This window comes from Cimex lectularius, unplaced genomic scaffold (assembly GCF_000648675.2).
Source record: "Cimex lectularius strain Harlan isolate CLEC.00 unplaced genomic scaffold, Clec_2.1 scaffold76, whole genome shotgun sequence".
In the NCBI taxonomy this organism is placed as follows: Eukaryota; Metazoa; Arthropoda; class Insecta; order Hemiptera; family Cimicidae; genus Cimex; species Cimex lectularius.
In genome coordinates, this window is record NW_019392636.1 from 1,149,234 (window position 1) to 1,167,339 (window position 18,106).

General features: G+C 34.9%; 1 protein-coding gene across 4 annotated transcripts in view; it reads left to right on the plus strand.

Annotated features, from left to right (window-relative positions):
* The window catches only part of LOC106669863 (scavenger receptor class B member 1), a 142,154-nt gene that overhangs the window by 83,110 nt on the left and 40,938 nt on the right, over nt 1-18,106 (plus strand). For all 4 annotated transcript variants that reach the window (XM_014399680.2, XM_014399679.2, XM_014399681.2 and 1 more), the window contains one exon: nt 1,999-2,159. In XM_014399680.2, the coding sequence (XP_014255166.1) occupies nt 1,999-2,159 (161 nt within the window). The remainder of the gene's footprint in view (nt 1-1,998; nt 2,160-18,106) is intronic.

The window sequence follows — 18,106 nt, forward strand, 5'->3', positions numbered from 1 at the left end:
ATTTACTTTCAGTGCAGCCCTTTGGTTCCTCACGTTCATTTAATACATGTGTTATTTAGGACCTCCATCTTAAGTTTAAAACTCTTTATGCCGTTACACCTTTTTACCTTCCCAGCCGTTCTTTTGTCGGGAAAAAACCTTCGAGGAACTAACGTCACCAAGATAGCAAATTAATACAATATTTTTTCTATTTTTTTAATTTACTCTCTGATCGGCCTTTGGTGAGCGTAGGTTTTTTAATATTTGAATTGTTCTTGGAGTTTTTTATTTTTTGTTAATTCCCTTTCGTAACACTTGTTAAAGTACTTGATCGCCCTCTCGCGCGTATTTTCCAGCCAGCATTATATAATTTTTTTCAATGTACAAGTAGGTCATCCACTGTCTGTTACTCTTCGTCCCCAGCGCTTTTGAACTTTCATTGTCAAGGCCCGCAGCCTTGCACCTTCACCGGACGCTCGATGACGAAACGCCGGGAATCTTAGTCTCGTAAGGTCCAACGAAGGATTCTACTCCAAAGGCAATTTGCGCCAAACAATAGGTCGATTCTTGTCCAGTTTGATGGATCCTGTCATTCCACCTGCAAGGTTGATTCCATCTGTAAAAAACTGCACGCCACGAACAGTCAAATCACGCGGCGAACAAAATTACATAAGTAACGTTTATGCTTTCAAGAGTTTTGAGGAACATTGAGGTCCTTTTTAAAAAAAACATTGATCATGATGAGCTATTCTCAAAATTTATATTGGCTACAACTTTACACTGACAAACTTTAACTGAAAGGTAACTGATATTATTTATGACGAAACTGTATATAAACTATTATAAAAAATACAATATGGATGCAAACATAACGAAGGAAAACGTAAAGTCAAACAAGTAATATAAAAATATGATTATGACCACAATTATCGTGTTTTAGTTCTTCTACTTTCTGCCCTTCTTCTTACTTTAATATATAACAACACAATACATAAGCTAAGATTTTTTAAACGCAGACACATTGATTAAACATGAAGCAATCATGCCTGATTATTATTACTTAAATTTATAATAACTAAGTGGATTAGATCCAATGAACACGTAGGCAAACACAAGAACTGTCACAATGCAGGCAGGATCAAAACACAAAGCGAGAACAGACGGACCAGATTGATAAGCGTCACTCAAATTATGTCATCAATCCAAACTTTTAATTGTGTGCCCTTATTGTCTGTTTTTCTTATTACTTAAATTATAAATCTCACGTGGATTAGCGAAGATCCAATAAACACGTAGGCAAACACAACAAATGTCACAATGCAGGCCTGACCAAAACACAAAGCGAGAACAGACGGACCAGATTGATAAGCGTCACTCAAATTATGTCCTCAATCCCAACGTTTAATTGTGTACCCTTATTTTCTGTTTTTCTTATTACTTAAAAGTATAATAACCAAGTGGATTAGCTAAGATCCCATAAATAGGTATACATTCACTCAAAATGGCACAATCCTGGCCTGATCGAAACACAAAGCGAGAACAGTCGGACCAGATTATGGTCACTCAAATTTTTTTATCAATTCCTTCTTGTGGCAAATTTGTAACATGATAAAAACCTTGTTGCATGCAATTAAAGAAACTACGATTTTTTTCTACAAACTGTCATAGTTTGGAATATAGGCGTGAACTATAGCCCCAATTCTAGGCTGACATAAAGTGAGAACAGGCTTTTAATTTGTAATGATCATGTCGTTTATCAAGAATTACATAAAAACAAAGACAGTTATTAAAAATTGCTCTAGCGAGAATATCAGAAGGAGGAAAATTTTCTTAAACCGTTCATAGAGCGGAGAGGACGTTCATAAATTCCTGACCCAGATAAAAAACAACAGCCTCCGTATTTAGAAATATTTTCCATAATGCCAAATCCAGTTTGGCAACATCTTTCGAACCGGGTTGCATGATCGTCATCAGGCTGTTGTTAGACCCGGCCAATAATCTTTTTTCTCTTTTTTTCAGCAACTACGGCTCTGGAACGGGACGCTGAGCTACTACTACTGGAGGCAGCCCGGGGTGCTGAGGCTGACCAAGGTCTGGGTCTTCAATGTCACAAACCCGGACGGTTTCTTGAACCAGGGTGAAAAACCGAGACTCCAGGAGGTCGGCCCTTTCGTCTACCGGTAAGTCGATTTATTACTTTCTTTTATTCGCTTAAACATTCTGTCCTATCAGGCATTTAAATTCTGACAAAAATTTTAAAACTTAACACTAATTATGTGCAATAATTAACCAATATTTGTCATCCCGATATAATTGATAATCATGGCAATCGGAAAGTTGTTAACCTTTGAGAGTTAAATGAGAGTTTAGAGAAAATTGTCTACGACAGTCCATAATTTTTTTTAACCCCATGCTTTTAATCGGTTTTTGTTTTTCCGCTCGACTGGATTAGAGAAGTATTTTTTAACTTGATGAAAAGTCTTGATGAGAGAAACCTTTTTTCGTTACAAAACTAGATTTTATTTTCAAGACTATAAACTGAAGTAAGGAAAAAAAAGGCTTGGCAATGGCGCTCTCTCTCTCACTCTCTCTTCTCTTCTCTTCTCACTCCATCTCTCTCTCTCCACCTTCTTCCATCTACCTCTCTCTTTGTTTATCTCTCGTTTTTTCTTTCTTTTTCTCTCTCTTGTGCTCTTTCTCTCTCTCTCCCTCACTCTTTCTCTCAGTCACTTCCCCCTCTCTCTCTTCTCTCTCACTCCCTATCTATTTATCGTTCCTTCTATCACTTGTATCTCTTTCTATCTCTCTACGTTTCTCTCTCTACATCTTTCTTTCTCTTTTTCCCTCTCTCTCTTGTTCTTTCTCTTTTTCCTTCTCTCTTACTCCTCCTCTATTTATCTGCCTATCACTATTTCTATTTCTTGTTCTGTATCTCTTTCATTCTGTTTATCCATCCACCTATTATATCTAATTTCTGTCTCTTCTCCTTTCTGTTTGTATCACTCCCTCTCTCCTTCTCTCTCTTTTCCACTTTCTAATCTATCTTTCCCCCTACCTCTTGTATCTCTTTCTCTCTCTCTGTCCTTCTCTCTATCCTTCTCTCTCTTTCCCACTCTCTATCTATCTCTCCCTCTACCTCTTGTATCTCTTTCTCTCTCTTTCTTTATTCGTTCTTTCTCTTTTACCCTCTCTCTTGCTCATTATCTCTCTTTGTGTCTCCCTCTCACTCTCTCTCTCTCTCTCTCTCTCTCTCTCTCTCTCACCTTCTTTCTCTTTCTCCCTCTCTATTTATCTCTCCCTCTATCTCTTGTATCTCTTTCCCTCTGTCTCTCTCTCTTTCTTTCTTTCATTCTTTGTCTTTTTCCCTCTCTCTTGCTCATTCTCTCTCTTTGTTTCTCCCTCTCTCTTTGTTTCTTTCTTTTTTCCTTCTCTCTTTCTCTTTCTCGATCTTTTCTTATTTTGTTCTTTCTCTTTTTCCCTTTCTCTTGCTCATTCTTTCTCTTTGTTTTTCCCTCTCTCTTGCTCTTTCTTTTTCCTTCTCTCTTTCTCTTTCTCTCTCTTTTCTTATTTTGTTCTCCACTTCCTTTTTATCCGTCCTCTCTCACTAAATCCTTCTCTTTTTTTAAACGAGGGTTTGCAACAGCAGAGGTCATATAAACCCTCAGGGTGCCGGTGTTTTTGAAAAAAAGCCCATTTGTAAGTATGTCGGGTTCGAATGCAGGGCCGTTGGATTCGAACCCGGGACCTTTACCTTACAGTGATGAGCACCGTGTCAACGCCTAAACCGTTGCGACCACCTTCGCCCATTTCTCTCTTTTCATCCATTTTCCCTTTCACTTACTTACTCTCTCACTTTTTCTTATTCTGTCGCTCTATTCCTGCCTCTCTTTCTCCCTTTTTCTTTCTCTCTCTCTCACTCTCACACCCTTTCTTATTTTTTCTCTCTAACTCACACAATCTCTCTTGCTTTTCAACTTTCATTTTATCCATCTCCTTTTTTATTAACTCCTTCACTTTTTTCTCTTATACTTACTTGCTCTCTCACCCTTTCTCTTTCTGTTTTTCTCTCGCTCTCACTCATTCACTCACACATTCTCTCTCTCTTTCTCTCTCTCTCTCTCTCTCGCTCTCTCTCTCTCTCTCTCTCTCACTCCGTCCCTCACTCTCTCTCCCTTATTCACTCACTGACTCTCTATCTGTCAATCTATCTCTCTCACTCTCTTCCCCTCCTCGAACGAATTTACAGTCTGTCATAATAAAAAGTTAAATAGTGTTGAAAGCCATCAAAATGAAAGACGGCTGTTGTGCTTATGTTTTACAACAAGTTATGCTACGGTTGAACGGTGACAGCACCCGATAAGAGGGAAAAAAACACCAGCCTCCGGTGAAAGTATTACACGATGAGAAAAATGATGTAACAAGATCAGGTCTAAAGGTCAGGTCCCAAGGACGTTCGTTTAATACATGTGGTTCTTTTTCTCTCTCTTTCTCTATTTTCTTTTTGTTATTGCCCATTTTTAAAATTAACACCCATCGAAAATCTGTGAAAAGAGCTGGCGATAACAATTTGTTTACCCCCTCGGTTGATTTTCTCTTAGAAAAAAGAAATTCGACTCAAAATAGACTATGAACGTCACTGCTAATGACGGGCTATTTTCGAGATAGACTAGTTTGTGTTTTCTTAACGAATTTCATTCTTGACGTATATGTGTTTTCAACCCTAATTTAGTCCTCACTTTGTTTATTTATGTTAAATTTTTTTTCTTCAAAATTTGACCTTAAAAATTATATAACTTAATTAACATAAATTTAAACATATTCCTTCTATTAATAAATATTATGAAAACAAAATTATTTATTTTTACATAGTTGTTTGCATGATTGTACAGAATTTTTATGTTATGAATATCTGTTTATATCGCTGTGAGTGTGCATATCAAGTGTGTGCAAGTTTGTTTATACTTATTTGGGTATTACGTGAGTTTTTTTGTAGCTTTGCGTACGTTATTTTTAGTACGAGTTATGTTTACGTACGACACTTATTTATTTTAGACGGTTAAAAGTCACGTAAATTTACGTCGGATATGCCGTTAATCAAATTTCTTGAGTTATAGTATAAAGTGTTTTCTATTCAAACATAAACTACTGAAAATGCTTTGTGAATAGAGATTTCAATTTGATCCTCGTTGACTTATTTCAGCTCTTCTTCTTTGCAAGTCACTTCTGTCGCAGCCACTAAATAACAGTACTTCACACCACATAAACATAATTACGAATACGTAAAGCACCACGGTTGTAAAGTTTATTGGTCCTAAATATGCATTTTATTTCACCTCCCTCCCAGGTAATTTCCTCCTTCAAGATTCACCGCCGATAACTTGAAACGATGGCCATTAAAGGTTGTAAAAGCTCATGGATAAACAATCGTTTTTACCGAAGCTCCTATCTCCAGAACAAATCATAAAAACACAATTAATAAAATAGAAACATAAATCGCGATAAAATTGCCATTTAAATAACAAGGCGAATTGTTTAGAAATCATCCAACCGATTACCCTCAGGTATTCACAAGTATGTAAACATCATTTGAGTTGAAATTGCAAAAGTAAACTATGGGTCCGCAACAATTCGTGCATTTTTCATTCAGGAATTTTTTAACTTACAAATTGTGCAGTGCACTACAAATGCTAAAAATACCTTAAAGTGTAGATTTTCGTTTAAAAAAATCTTAAAGAGGCAAAGAACCACTAACCAAAGACCACTAAGGGTCATATCAGCGTTGAGTAAGAGACAACTCGAGGTTAAAGGGCCACAGTCAAGGCCAGTCAGAGTAGCAGTGATTTTTCATGGAGTGGAGCTGTTTGTATTAATAACACAAATGTAGCATGGGCAGTGAAAATTCATTATTCTTTTATCGAAACTATGAGTCCCGTCACCTCTTTTGTCTTTGTGCTTGGAGTTGTAGGATGGCATCGGTTAACTTTTAGATGGTCAGTATTTTGATCAACTAGGTAGTCCGATGTTTATTTAAGGTGCAAGCGTAATAAAATATTTGGTCCTTTTAAATGGGGCTCTTTTAATCTATTGCCAACTTTGGAAAAAAATTGTCTACCTTCCATGGTTTGTAATTGAGCAAACATTTTCCAATATTAGAAGACTCTCTTGAAAAAGGTTTTTAAATTAATGATTTTGGAAGTTTATTGAATACCAAATTTGAACGTCAGTTCATGTTAATTTGGTAAGATTGTCGGTCTCTTCATTACCCTTTATTATTATTCAGAAATCGTGAGATGCGGTCTGGTGTGATGTAGGTTTCAGAAAAACATTTTCTTTATCGTGCCAACGTTTCGATCTTTATTGAGATCATCTTCAGGNCTTTCTCTTTCTCTCTCTTTTCTTATTTTGTTCTTTCTCTTTTTCCCGATCTCTTGCTCATTCTTTCTCTTTGTTTTTCCCTCTCTCTTGCTCTTTCTTTCTCTCCTTCTCTCTCCTTCTCTCTCTCTCCCTCTCTCTCTCTCTCTCTCTCTCTCTCTCTCTCTCTCTCTCTCTCTCTCTCTCTCTCTCTCTCTCTGCCCATTCCTTTTCCTTTTTCACTTTACCTATGATCTCAAATTCTATTCCGCGGCGAAAGTGACAAAAGCTGCAATGAATGAAATTTGTAATATTTTTTTAGGAGAGGGGAGGTGGCAGAACGATGCAATCTGTTTTCACTTCGGGTTATGACAATCGTGTTAATTCAACTGGGGGTCATAAAAGTGTTCATTGTATAATTGGAAAGGTCGGATCATGTAGGAATGCACCATCATTTTGAATAGTCGAAGTTACCCAAGCACATAGGCGGAAGATAAATTGTGATAAAGCGAATCATGATGACATCCTATGACTCTGCACCGTTTCGGAGTTTCTATTAAAAAGGCGCTGATCAACACATGTCGAAACTTTTTTTTCAATTCCCTTAAAAAAAAGGAGTGGAAAGTGGTTATATCTCTCCCGTGATAAGGAATATTCTACACGACCGTTGCGAAACAGGCGGATCTATGATTAGGCGACTAATTTGACACGAAGATTAACAAGGAAGAACGGATAATACATAAAAAATGATAATCTATCGGTTCAGTTTGTAAATTTTAAACAAGGTTCACGAACCTCGGTATTTTTGTTCTGTGTACTTATCACCGAGGTCGTAATAGTCACGGACGCTCACATTTCAATGTCATGCGTTGATAACTGTTTTTTAATACATTGTGTTGTTAATTAAAATCTAAACACCTCTAGAACCAAAATAACGTTTTAAACAATTGTTTAATAATCATGTCCTTTGTGCTGCAAATTATACTGCTCAAGACTTTCAAGTGCTTAGCATCTCGGTGATTATTTTTTAATTAAACCTTCCTAGCACAGCGTACGCTGTTTGTTAATTTAGTACCAATTCAATTTTTCAATAGTTAAATGTGTTTTCTTTCTGGATAAAAATCCTACATCAAACAGATCGTCTAGGAAATTACACGTCAAAACAATCCAGTAAAGGTCGTCTTATGCAAAGTGAACATGAATCTTAGGTTTTGAACTATTCCTCGTCTTGCTAGTTGGTACAATTTCTTCAAATTTCGCAATCCTTTTGAATTTATGATAGGGATATATCGTACACAGCCAAATAACAGGAAACAGCCCGTCACCTTGCATGCCACAAAGATTGCGCAAAAGTTGAAAAAACACGATTGTTCCTTTTAGCAGAAGCTTTCGAAAAAAGGCAAAAAACAAATAATAAAATAAAATCATACACGAATATTTGGATGGTGGGTTGTTGTTTTCTTTACTTTTATTTACAGCATTGCAATTTAGAAAAACTTGCGAACTACTTCGGGCTACGTCATGTTCAACCCCGCCCCATGTCAAAATTTTTTAACTACAATATGACAACAACAACATGAATATATTGTCCGAACATGGCTACAAAAATTGAATTGGTAGTGGAAAACAAGTTATTTTTCTACTATGGAAGCCTGAGTTGCGAAATTTCGATGCAATGACACAACAGAGCAAAATAAAACTGATTAATTTTCATATTTGTATTAATAGAATTTTTGAAATTACGTCTGACAGAAGGATAACAGGACGATTATCCTGACTGTTTATCCTACGATTCTTATTTCTAGAAATAGCGAAGAGGTTTGTGGCGTTATGCCTACTCGATAGAGGTATCGGTCGAAGGACCTTGGACTTTCGAGCCTTCGGCTAGCCAACCGTCCTGTCCATTGGTCTAAACAGTCCTTGGCCCAATGAAATAATCGGCTTTTCTAAGGAGACATTCTATTAAATACAGCCGTAAGATAATCGGCCTTTTTCCCTCGTGTCTGTTACAATTTGTTGAAACTCCTCCTATTGCGATACCTTCTAATAACGGTAATGGCGGTTAAATGTAAGAAATTGTCGACGTCTCTTTTCAAAACTGTAATGAACGGCTTCGGACCTGAAAGGACTTACATTCAAAGAGATTGCAACGCAGTTCTCCTCGGCCTGCGTTTAGAAACTTCAAGACATGCGATTATGTTTCGTTAAGCTAATTAACCGTGGATAACAACAGAGGCTTTGGTGAAATGGATTACGCGAAGAGGCCTTACGTCATGAAATTTGAACCAAAAAATTCATTTTTGCGATTTATCTCCAATTAGAGGGTGCCTCAAATAATTATAAAACTAAAATATCTCAGACAGTCCGTGCCTCAGATAGATAAAAATATAACGACAAGAAGAGAGAGTGAAAGCAAGTGCAAGATAGAAACAGAAAAAGAGAAAGCAATCAGATAGGAGAGAGAAATTAATGAAAGAACAGCGAGGGAGAGAGATAAAATGGAAGGAACGTCTTAGATAGAAAAAATTATGTCACTTTCAGAAAGATAATGATATTCTCTCTCTCTCTCTCTCTCTCTCTCTCTCTCTCTCTCTCTCTCTCTCTCTCTCTCTCTNTCTATCTATCTTTCTTTCTTTCTTTATCCTACAATCTCTCTTGCTTGCTTTTCCATTTTCTTTTTATCCTTTCTGTTTCACTAACTCCTTTTCTTTTTCATCCATTACTCTCTTACATCTACTTGCTCTCTCGCCCTTTCGCATTCTCTCCCTCTTTCTCTCTCTTTATCTATCTCTCTATCCATCTATGGTTCGCTCTGTTTCCCTCTCGGACTTCTTGCTGGAAAATTTGTAGAGAGATTGGAAACTATAAAAATAGAAAAGATATAAAGATTGAACATACCACAAGATAAATAATTCACATTTTAGTCAATGTCAATCCATGTTAGATCGGCGCCGATGGTTGATGTTTGTAATGAAAACCTGTCTTGTAAAACATGACACGCTATTTATTTGAGTGCCACACCAGTCCTAAACTATACAAATAAATTAGAACTATTCGAATAAATGACAATCAGTCAGACGGTTCTATACAGATTCTTACGTATTCCTGTCAATGAACGTGAAAATGTCATGACCTTGGCTCCATTCTTGCACCGCCGGCCGCTATCAACGTTCTCATTAAAGAAAAAACTCTTGGATGTGATTCAACGGACCGTTAGATAATTGATTGATGCAGATTAAACATAAAATGTATTAATTGGACGATGCCGAAGTGCCAGTATTTACATCAGCCTTCAAAACAGCCCACGCCAAAACAGACATTCAATAATATTCAATTATAACTTTTCCATACTCATTATAACTAATTTTTAATAAACTCCGAGCAATGAATGAAAACTAATAATTAATAATAACCATTATTTGGGGGCGTCGGTGGCCGCAAGGTTTAGTCTTTGACACGGCGCTCATCACTGTAAGGTAAAGGTCCCGGGTTCGAATCCAGCGGCCCTGCATTCGAACCCGACATACTGACAAATGGTCTTTTTTTCAAAAACACCGGCACCCAGAGGGTTTATATGACCTCTGCTGTTGCGAACCCTCGTTAAAAAAAAAAAAACCATTATTCAATTACGCAATTATATAAAAAGCAACCCGATTCGGATTAATTAGGGGGTTAACCAAATCTGAGTAACGCTGGGACAAGTTCACAAATCCTTACCTACTCTTAAAAGTTCAAAGCTCAAAGATTAACCAGTGCTGCCCCTTGCACTTCCAAAAAAATGCAGTTTACATTACCACTTTAGAACTACTGAAAAAGTCACGTGGACAACATTCTAGCAATCACTTTTTATCACAAGTGATTTAATAAAATAAAACAAAAGATAGGGTCTTAGAAATATTTTTGAGAAGTTTTGACCCTCAACCCTCTACATTCTGACCATCTGAAGCTTAAGTTCATCCTGGATCAGTGCACCGCTTTTTTTTTTCATCATCCCCATGTCGAGTACAACAGTGGCTGTTGGAACTTATGACTAGATTTTATTATTCTGCTTACTGTAATACATCATCATATTCCTTAGATGGTATTCCCAGTCCCTACTTTCTTTCCAAAGGCCTTCGAAGTTCAACTTTTCAAAGCGATTGCGCGCGGTGCACTGGTCACGGATACCTTCCTCCTCATTTTTAATCATCTCTCGAGTTTTTTGCAGAGGCATCCATAATGACTTTCTTTTGCGGCAGAATTAGTCGAACTAAGTCTCTATTGAGCTAGTCTAATATGTATAAACAAATTTTGCATACTGCTCTTCAAGAAATGATGAAATTTTGGTAAATATTAAATATAATTAAAGAATTAATGTTCTTGGAAATCGTAAATTTGATAAAACTGTACACCTCGGTATGCTCAATACCTCGCTAAAAAAAATAGGTTTCTTTCTTCTACTATTATTTTATGTTTAATAAAATAAGCCATATGCATTTTCCAAACTGTTATTACCCGTTAACCTTATTTTAGAATGCATAAATTTAAAAAAATATATATATTTTAAAAATCCAGCCGTTCACCTTATCCTATTTTCATTCGATACTCCGATTACATTCTACACTCCATCCAAATTGTTGGCCATAACCTCCTATAAGAAAAATCTGTTATAAAACAATTTTTTATAGTTGGTGTTAATAATTACCATACGATTAATAGACGTTAATTATTTCTTTCACCAGAATTATCTTTGATCTACTATTAGCTATATTATTTTAGAGTTTTGTTTTTAGTTAAAACAATTTTTGGTTATCGTTGGTGTTAATAATTACCATTCGATTAACAGTCGTTAATTGATTCTTTCACGAAAATCCTTTTTTATCTGCAGTTAATTATATTCTTTTAGAGATTTTTAGTTGAAACACTTTTTTATCGTTGGTGTTAATAATTACCTGTCGATTAACAGTCGTTAATTGATTCTTTCACGAGAATCAATTTTTTATCTGCTATTAGTTATATCCTTTTAAAGATTTTTATTTAAAACACTTGTTTATAGTAGGCGTTAATAATTACCATTCGATTAACAGTCGTTAATTGATTCTTTCATGAGAATCCGTTTTTTATCTGGTATTAGTTATACTCTTTTAGAGATTTTTAGCTAAAACACTTTTTTATAGTAGGCGTTAATAATTACCATTCGATTAACAGCCGTTAATTGATTCTTTAACGAGAATCATTTTTTATCTGTTGTTAGCTATATGATTTTAGAGTGTTTTTCTTTTAGTTAAAACAATTTTTGTATATCGTTGGTGTTAATAATTAGCATTTGATTAATAGTCGTTAATTGGTTCTTTCACGAAATTTTATTTATATTTTGCAGTTATACTCTGTTAGAGAGTTTTAGCTAAAAGACTTTTTTATCGTTGACGTTAATAATTACCATTCGATGAACAGCCGTTAATTGATTCTTTCACGAGAATTTATCTGCTGTTAGCTGTATTATTTTAGAGTTGTTTTTTTTTAGTTAAAACAATTAATAATTAGCATTCGATGAACAGCCGTTAATTGATTCTTTCACGAGAATTTATCTGCTGTTAGCTGTATTATTTTAGAGTTGTTTTTTTTTAGTTAAAACAATTTTTGTTTATCGTTGGTGTTAATAATTAGCATTCGATGAACAGCCGTTAATTGATTCTTTCACGAGAATTTATCTGCTGTTAGCTGTATTATTTTAGAGTTGTTTTTTTTAGTTAAAACAATTTTTGTTTATCGTTGGTGTTAATAATTAGCATTCGATTAACAGTCCTTAATTGGTTCTTTCACGAAAAACTTTTTTATCTGCCGATATACTTTGTTAGTGAGTTTTAGCTAAAAGACTTTTTTATTAATTTTTAATTGATTCTTTCACGAGAATCCTTTTTTTTATATGCTATTAATTATATTCTTTTAAAGATTTTTATTTAAAACACTTTTTTATAGTAGGCGTTAATAATTACCATTCGATTAACAGTCGTTAATTGATTCTTTCACGAGAATCCTTTTTTATTTGGTATTAGTTATACTCTTTTAGAATTATTTTTAATTAATGTTAAACGTATTCTTTGATTTGATAAAATAAATCTTTCATGTTTAAAATTATATAATTCTTCATTAAATAGATTTAGTTTTGTATTTTTATTGCGTGAGGATATGCCTGGAAAGGGGGCGTCGGTGGCGGTCCAGGGGCCCTCCATTCGAACCCGACATACTTACAAATGTTTTTGTTTTGTTTTTTCAAAACCCCGAGGGTTGATATAACCTCTGCTGTTGCAAACCCTCGTTTGAAAAAATATAAAAAATATTTAAAAAACGGGAAAGATAAGAAAAGTAACATAACGCGGAGGTAACCTCAGCTCTTTGTCGGCCAACCCCCCCAAATGTAATGTGTCGGTAAACAATATAACCTGGCCAATCATGTCGGCAATATTGGAGTGAAATATTAAATAATTAAATATTTGAAAGGGGTTCGTGGTTCGGTTTTTCATTAGAACTACTTTGATCCTTTTTGATAAATTATGTTGTAAAAGTTATTAACTACCTTTTCCCAGATCATCTCGTTGTCACCGTTCCACAGCCCATCATGTATTGAGCGTTTTAGACAATAAATCTCCTTTCTTTGATCGCAAAAAATGTTATTGTGACTTTTTTGACGTGGCACAAGAATCTCCTTTATAAATTAAAACGTATTTATCCAAATATCCTCAACTTACCAAATTCTTAAAATCAGAGCGGTTCATTCGAGTCCGACAAGGGACAGTTTACTATTATTGCCGCGGGAATATCCCAGGGCAGTGATTTTGCACCAATCCTCAACATCGTTTATACCGCAGATGTCCCTATTACATCAGTCATCCCTTGCTCCCTTCCTTTGCCCATAATTCAGTAGTACTATCCAACCCAGTACATTTGGGAAAATCTATAGAGGCATATGTCAGATATTGCTGATTGGTGTAGAAATTGGAAAATCAAGATGAAAGCTGTCCATGTCACATTTACAGTCTCAAGCCAATCTCCTTTCATAATCTGCTACAATAATATTCCTAGTACCAAATCTGACTAAACAGATACTACAGTACTCTACAAACTTATGAGACGACAATCCAAGCTATCGCGAACAACAAACTTACGGTTTACAAAACATACAACCGATTTGGGCGTACCTTGGGAACCACTCAACATTCCGATAACCAACGTTTCCAATAATTTCTATCTAAAGTCGTAGATGAATTGTAAAAGTTCAGTATTACATCTCCAATACTACCTTCCATAATGACCTTAAAAGTTTATCCAAAAATTAATTTCTTAAAAATTACCAAGTTCTCCGAACCCTCCAATAGTCTTACTTTTTTATTGTACCTATTAAATGTTCATTGAACGGTTGCACAAGAATGCATTGCGCAAAAGGCGTATTATTATAATTACTGTAATATGGCACACTGATGGTGGTTTTAAAATGTATTTTGGACACAATGATTAAATTTTCTTATTAACACAAGAACTTAATTTTGCTTAGATTACAAGAAAGAAAATAACGAAACAAGGCCGTCATGTGATGATCGAGTTTTATAAACGGACTGTCATTCTGCCCTCGTTTTGCGACTGGTACAGCAGGCCGACCTCGGTCTATCCAATATAATTGTGGTCCAAGTGTGCCACTGAATCCATTTGTCGCACCGAGAAACGATCATTTTGACGAAAGGCCGACCAATTTACGCTTCCTGCACATCGTGGGTTCATCTCGTGTCAAACATATTTACATGTCGATCCTGTTTAAATTAAACAAAGCATACTACGGCTGATTGTCAGTGCAGATGATCCTTTGAAAGGATCGACTGAAATTTCTTATTCTACTTCTTTTTTTTAATATAGTTTATCTATCTGCAAATGCTAAAAAAGTCTATTCTGTCGTAAATCAAATAGTCTATAAAAAACCGTATTATTATTCTTCGGTTAGCTGGATTATTGTAATTAACCGAACCTGTCCAACCAAAATCATTCCTAAGGTGACTAGGACACATAATTATAATGACTCTCAAAGGTCAAATAATCGAGGGCTGATGAAGTGTTCCACATTTCTTAAATTGGCTATTATTTCCCACTGAAATTTTAGTGTTGTTCAGAAAAATTAAAGGACAATGTGAAATCTTATTTCTTTGTGTGGTCTGGGGGGCGTTGAAATCATGAATTAGATCGTTACCTGTTATTTTTGCTTTTAAGTCTGCCAGGTAATGGAACTTTGTCGATCATTTTAGTCTGCTTATTATAGCTGTTTTAGTCTGTCAGATGTGGATTCGGCTTCTCGCCATCTTTAGAAACATCAAACAGCACAATGAAAATCAAAACATCGAAGATAGGCAAACCAAAATGGTTGGAAACGACCAAAATAAAATAGTAGATTTTCTCTTGAAGTCTGCCAGATGATGAACTTTTAAATCGGTCATTTACGATCATTTTTGTCTACTTATTACAGGTTTTTTTGTTCTATCATACTTGATTTTAGCTTTTCGCGATCTTTTAATTTTCTCACGCTTGGCAACGATTGGCATTTTTCTATCATTTTGATCGGCTTATCCTTGCTGTTGTTGACTGTCGGACAATTTTTTGCTTCTCGCCATCTTCAGACGTTTCACAGAGCTACCAATAAGTAAACAGCGAAGCAAGGCAGAACACTATTTTTAAAACGACTAAACTAAAATTGCAAGTTTTCTCTTGAAGCCTGCCGGACGATAGACCTGTAATTGGCCGTTTTCGATCATTTTGGTTTGTCTATCCTAGCTGTTTTGACTTCTCGCCATCATCAGACATACCAGAAAGTGGCAATATTTTAGGCACAATTTCGTTGTTCGATGATTTAAGGCAAAATAGCATAACATCGAAGATAAACTGTTTTCACGGGTTTGAGTCAATAAAATCAATTACTTAATTAAATCAATTAAAAAATAAACGATTTCACATAATAGCTAAATAGATTATTAGCTGAATATATATTTTTAACATGATACAAACCCACACTGATTTGTAACTTTATTGTTTTATTTAATAATACTGCTCTAAAAGAATCTAGAAAACATATTTTTTTAAACGCTAGGAAGCTAATTTAAATAATTTTCTGGCAATATCTTGGATTTTATAATTTATTTTATCTATACTAATATAATGCAATAAAGAGAGAAAGTTGGTTTTTATGTAAAAGGTAATCTCAAAATCTAGTGGTCCAATTTTTTTAAACGCATACCCTACGTTCATAGGAAGGACATAGAAACAGTTTTGTCATGTTATAGTTTCATACATTCTCTTCAAGTTGTTAAAAATATTAACTTATTAATTATGAGTAGTCAAGTATCAAATAATGATCAAGATGTTTTTTGTTTCTATTTATCTATCCTTTCCATCCTACACCCAAAATTTTTTACTAATGCTTTTAAAAAAAATTCCGTTTAAATTCGATATGAAAAACCATTACATGATAACATGAACAGCAACCATCAAGTGATGTGTGCCATTATTACATCAATATGATGAGTGAGATGGACTCCATCCTAGGAGACAGATGTCAAGTAGTAAGGTTGTCGCTGGCCCAGCTACCCTTCAGTCTCCTGACAGATGACAGGTTTTTGACTAAAGGGTTGAGATGATAGGATAGTTTGGAATGGAACTGCTTTTGATTTATGTAACAGTGATAACTTTCCAAAAACATTATTATATATTAATCGATTTATGTTCGAGTGATCAATTGACCAAGTTACTTTTTTCAATTAATTATTCTTTTTATGTAAGGTCTTGGCTGAGATAAAAAAATCAGTGTCACGAGCGGGATTCGAACCCACGACTCTGCCACTTGAGCTATCGTGACTTTGACCTCTCGGACACCAATTCTCCATCTCAACCTACAACCGTTCAAATTTTCCCTCCTTTTGCCATTTTCAAATGTCGTGTAATCGGATTGGATTCTCAGCGGCTTATGAAGTGGAATATGGCAAAAAGAGGGAAAATTCGAACGGTTGTAGGTTGAGATGGAGAATTGGTATATAAAAAGAATAATTAATTGAAATTATTCTATATATTATATCACGAAGTACCACAATATTATACCTGGGCTAATAACACATTTAACCGAAGAAAGCGAAAACAGGATGTAGACGAATATACCCCACATCAAAAAAGAATGCACTTGGAACTTGGAAGAGTATATTACATTCACCCAAATCAATCAGAATGTTCCTATCCCAAAATCCTCTTGCAGCATATTCTTGGGCCTTTTCAGTATTGCTCACGATAAATAGTGAAGTAAAGGAAACTTATCAAGCGGCTTCCAAAAAATTCGGTCTTGTAGAAGATGATGAGAATTGGGAAAATACACATAGAGATGATGCGATTTCTCAAAGGAGCTTTCATCTGAGAGAATAATTTGTGCATGTGGGGTTATATTTGTGGGAAGAATGTTTCTCACACGGACATTACATGTCGGTTTCTCAAGAACCGCATCGATAAATAAAGTTTCTGTACAAATAACAACTTTGCAATTAATTATTCAAATTTTCATACTACTCAAGCGAAGCCGGGGCTACTGCTAGTTAGATAATATAATTGCAAAGCTGATTTCATAAAAGAACACATTGCATAAAAATAATACAAGGACTTTTTTTAACAAAGAAAACAACATATATATAAAGTACAATGTACAGTTTTTAATTCATTTTTGGTAAAAACCAACTTAATTTCGACATTATTATTTGGAGATCGTGAGATGTGATCTGGTGTGACGTAGGTTTAGAAAAACATTTTCTTTATCGGGCCAACGTTTCGATCTTTATTGAGATCATCTTCAGGGCTCAAAAACACACAAGGAACTCTCAGCACGACATACAGTAAAGACACATCTGCACAGAAAACAAACACTTTGAGCCCTGAACGTCACCACACCGCATCTCACGATTTCCAAATAATCAGTAATCAACGGCCACTAAAAACCACACATTTATTTCTACATTCATTTGCTTTCTTTAATAATATAGTTGCTATTTATAAGAAAACGCTGAAATAAATAAATTGAAAAAGGGCAAGTTATTTAGTGGTATTTTCGACTTATGGCTTACATTTGGAAAGCTTGATATACAATAAAAGAAACATTTCGTTGTAGAAAAATAAAATAATCCCGTTCTTTGATAAATAAGAAGGATATACATATGCTCAAATATGCAGTAAAACACGCAGCACTGGCGAAAAGCCAGCACCTTTTTTCGAATTTAAATTAACCATCAACTTATCTAAAAATAACATTTTGGCATATTTGTACTTTTATATTTTCTTAGATGACCATTTATATTTATATTTATACTAAAAGATTACATCTCTTTATAGATCAACAACCACGGAAAAAATTTAAATAATAAGAAAATATTAAGCTTAAAAAATCAGCCCCGACCAAAAACCATTTGTCTATATTTAAATAATATTTTTAATTTAACAATACAATATATAAGAAAGCGTAGTAATAAAATAAATAGATTATATAAGAGGAAAACGTTTCGAGTGTTTATTCTCAGGATCTTATATGCTAATTGTAAATATCTAACTTAAAGAAAAATATCACGTATGCTGCCTCCCTTTGATAAAGATCATATAAGCGAATATATCAAAAAAGGCAGCCTTGACACAAACCGACGATGTTTCGTTCTTTTCTTTTAATACGAATCTTGCACGAAATGCTTATCTTGATGCAGTGTTTACCTGGGGGTCTTTCTCTTAGAAGAAATCC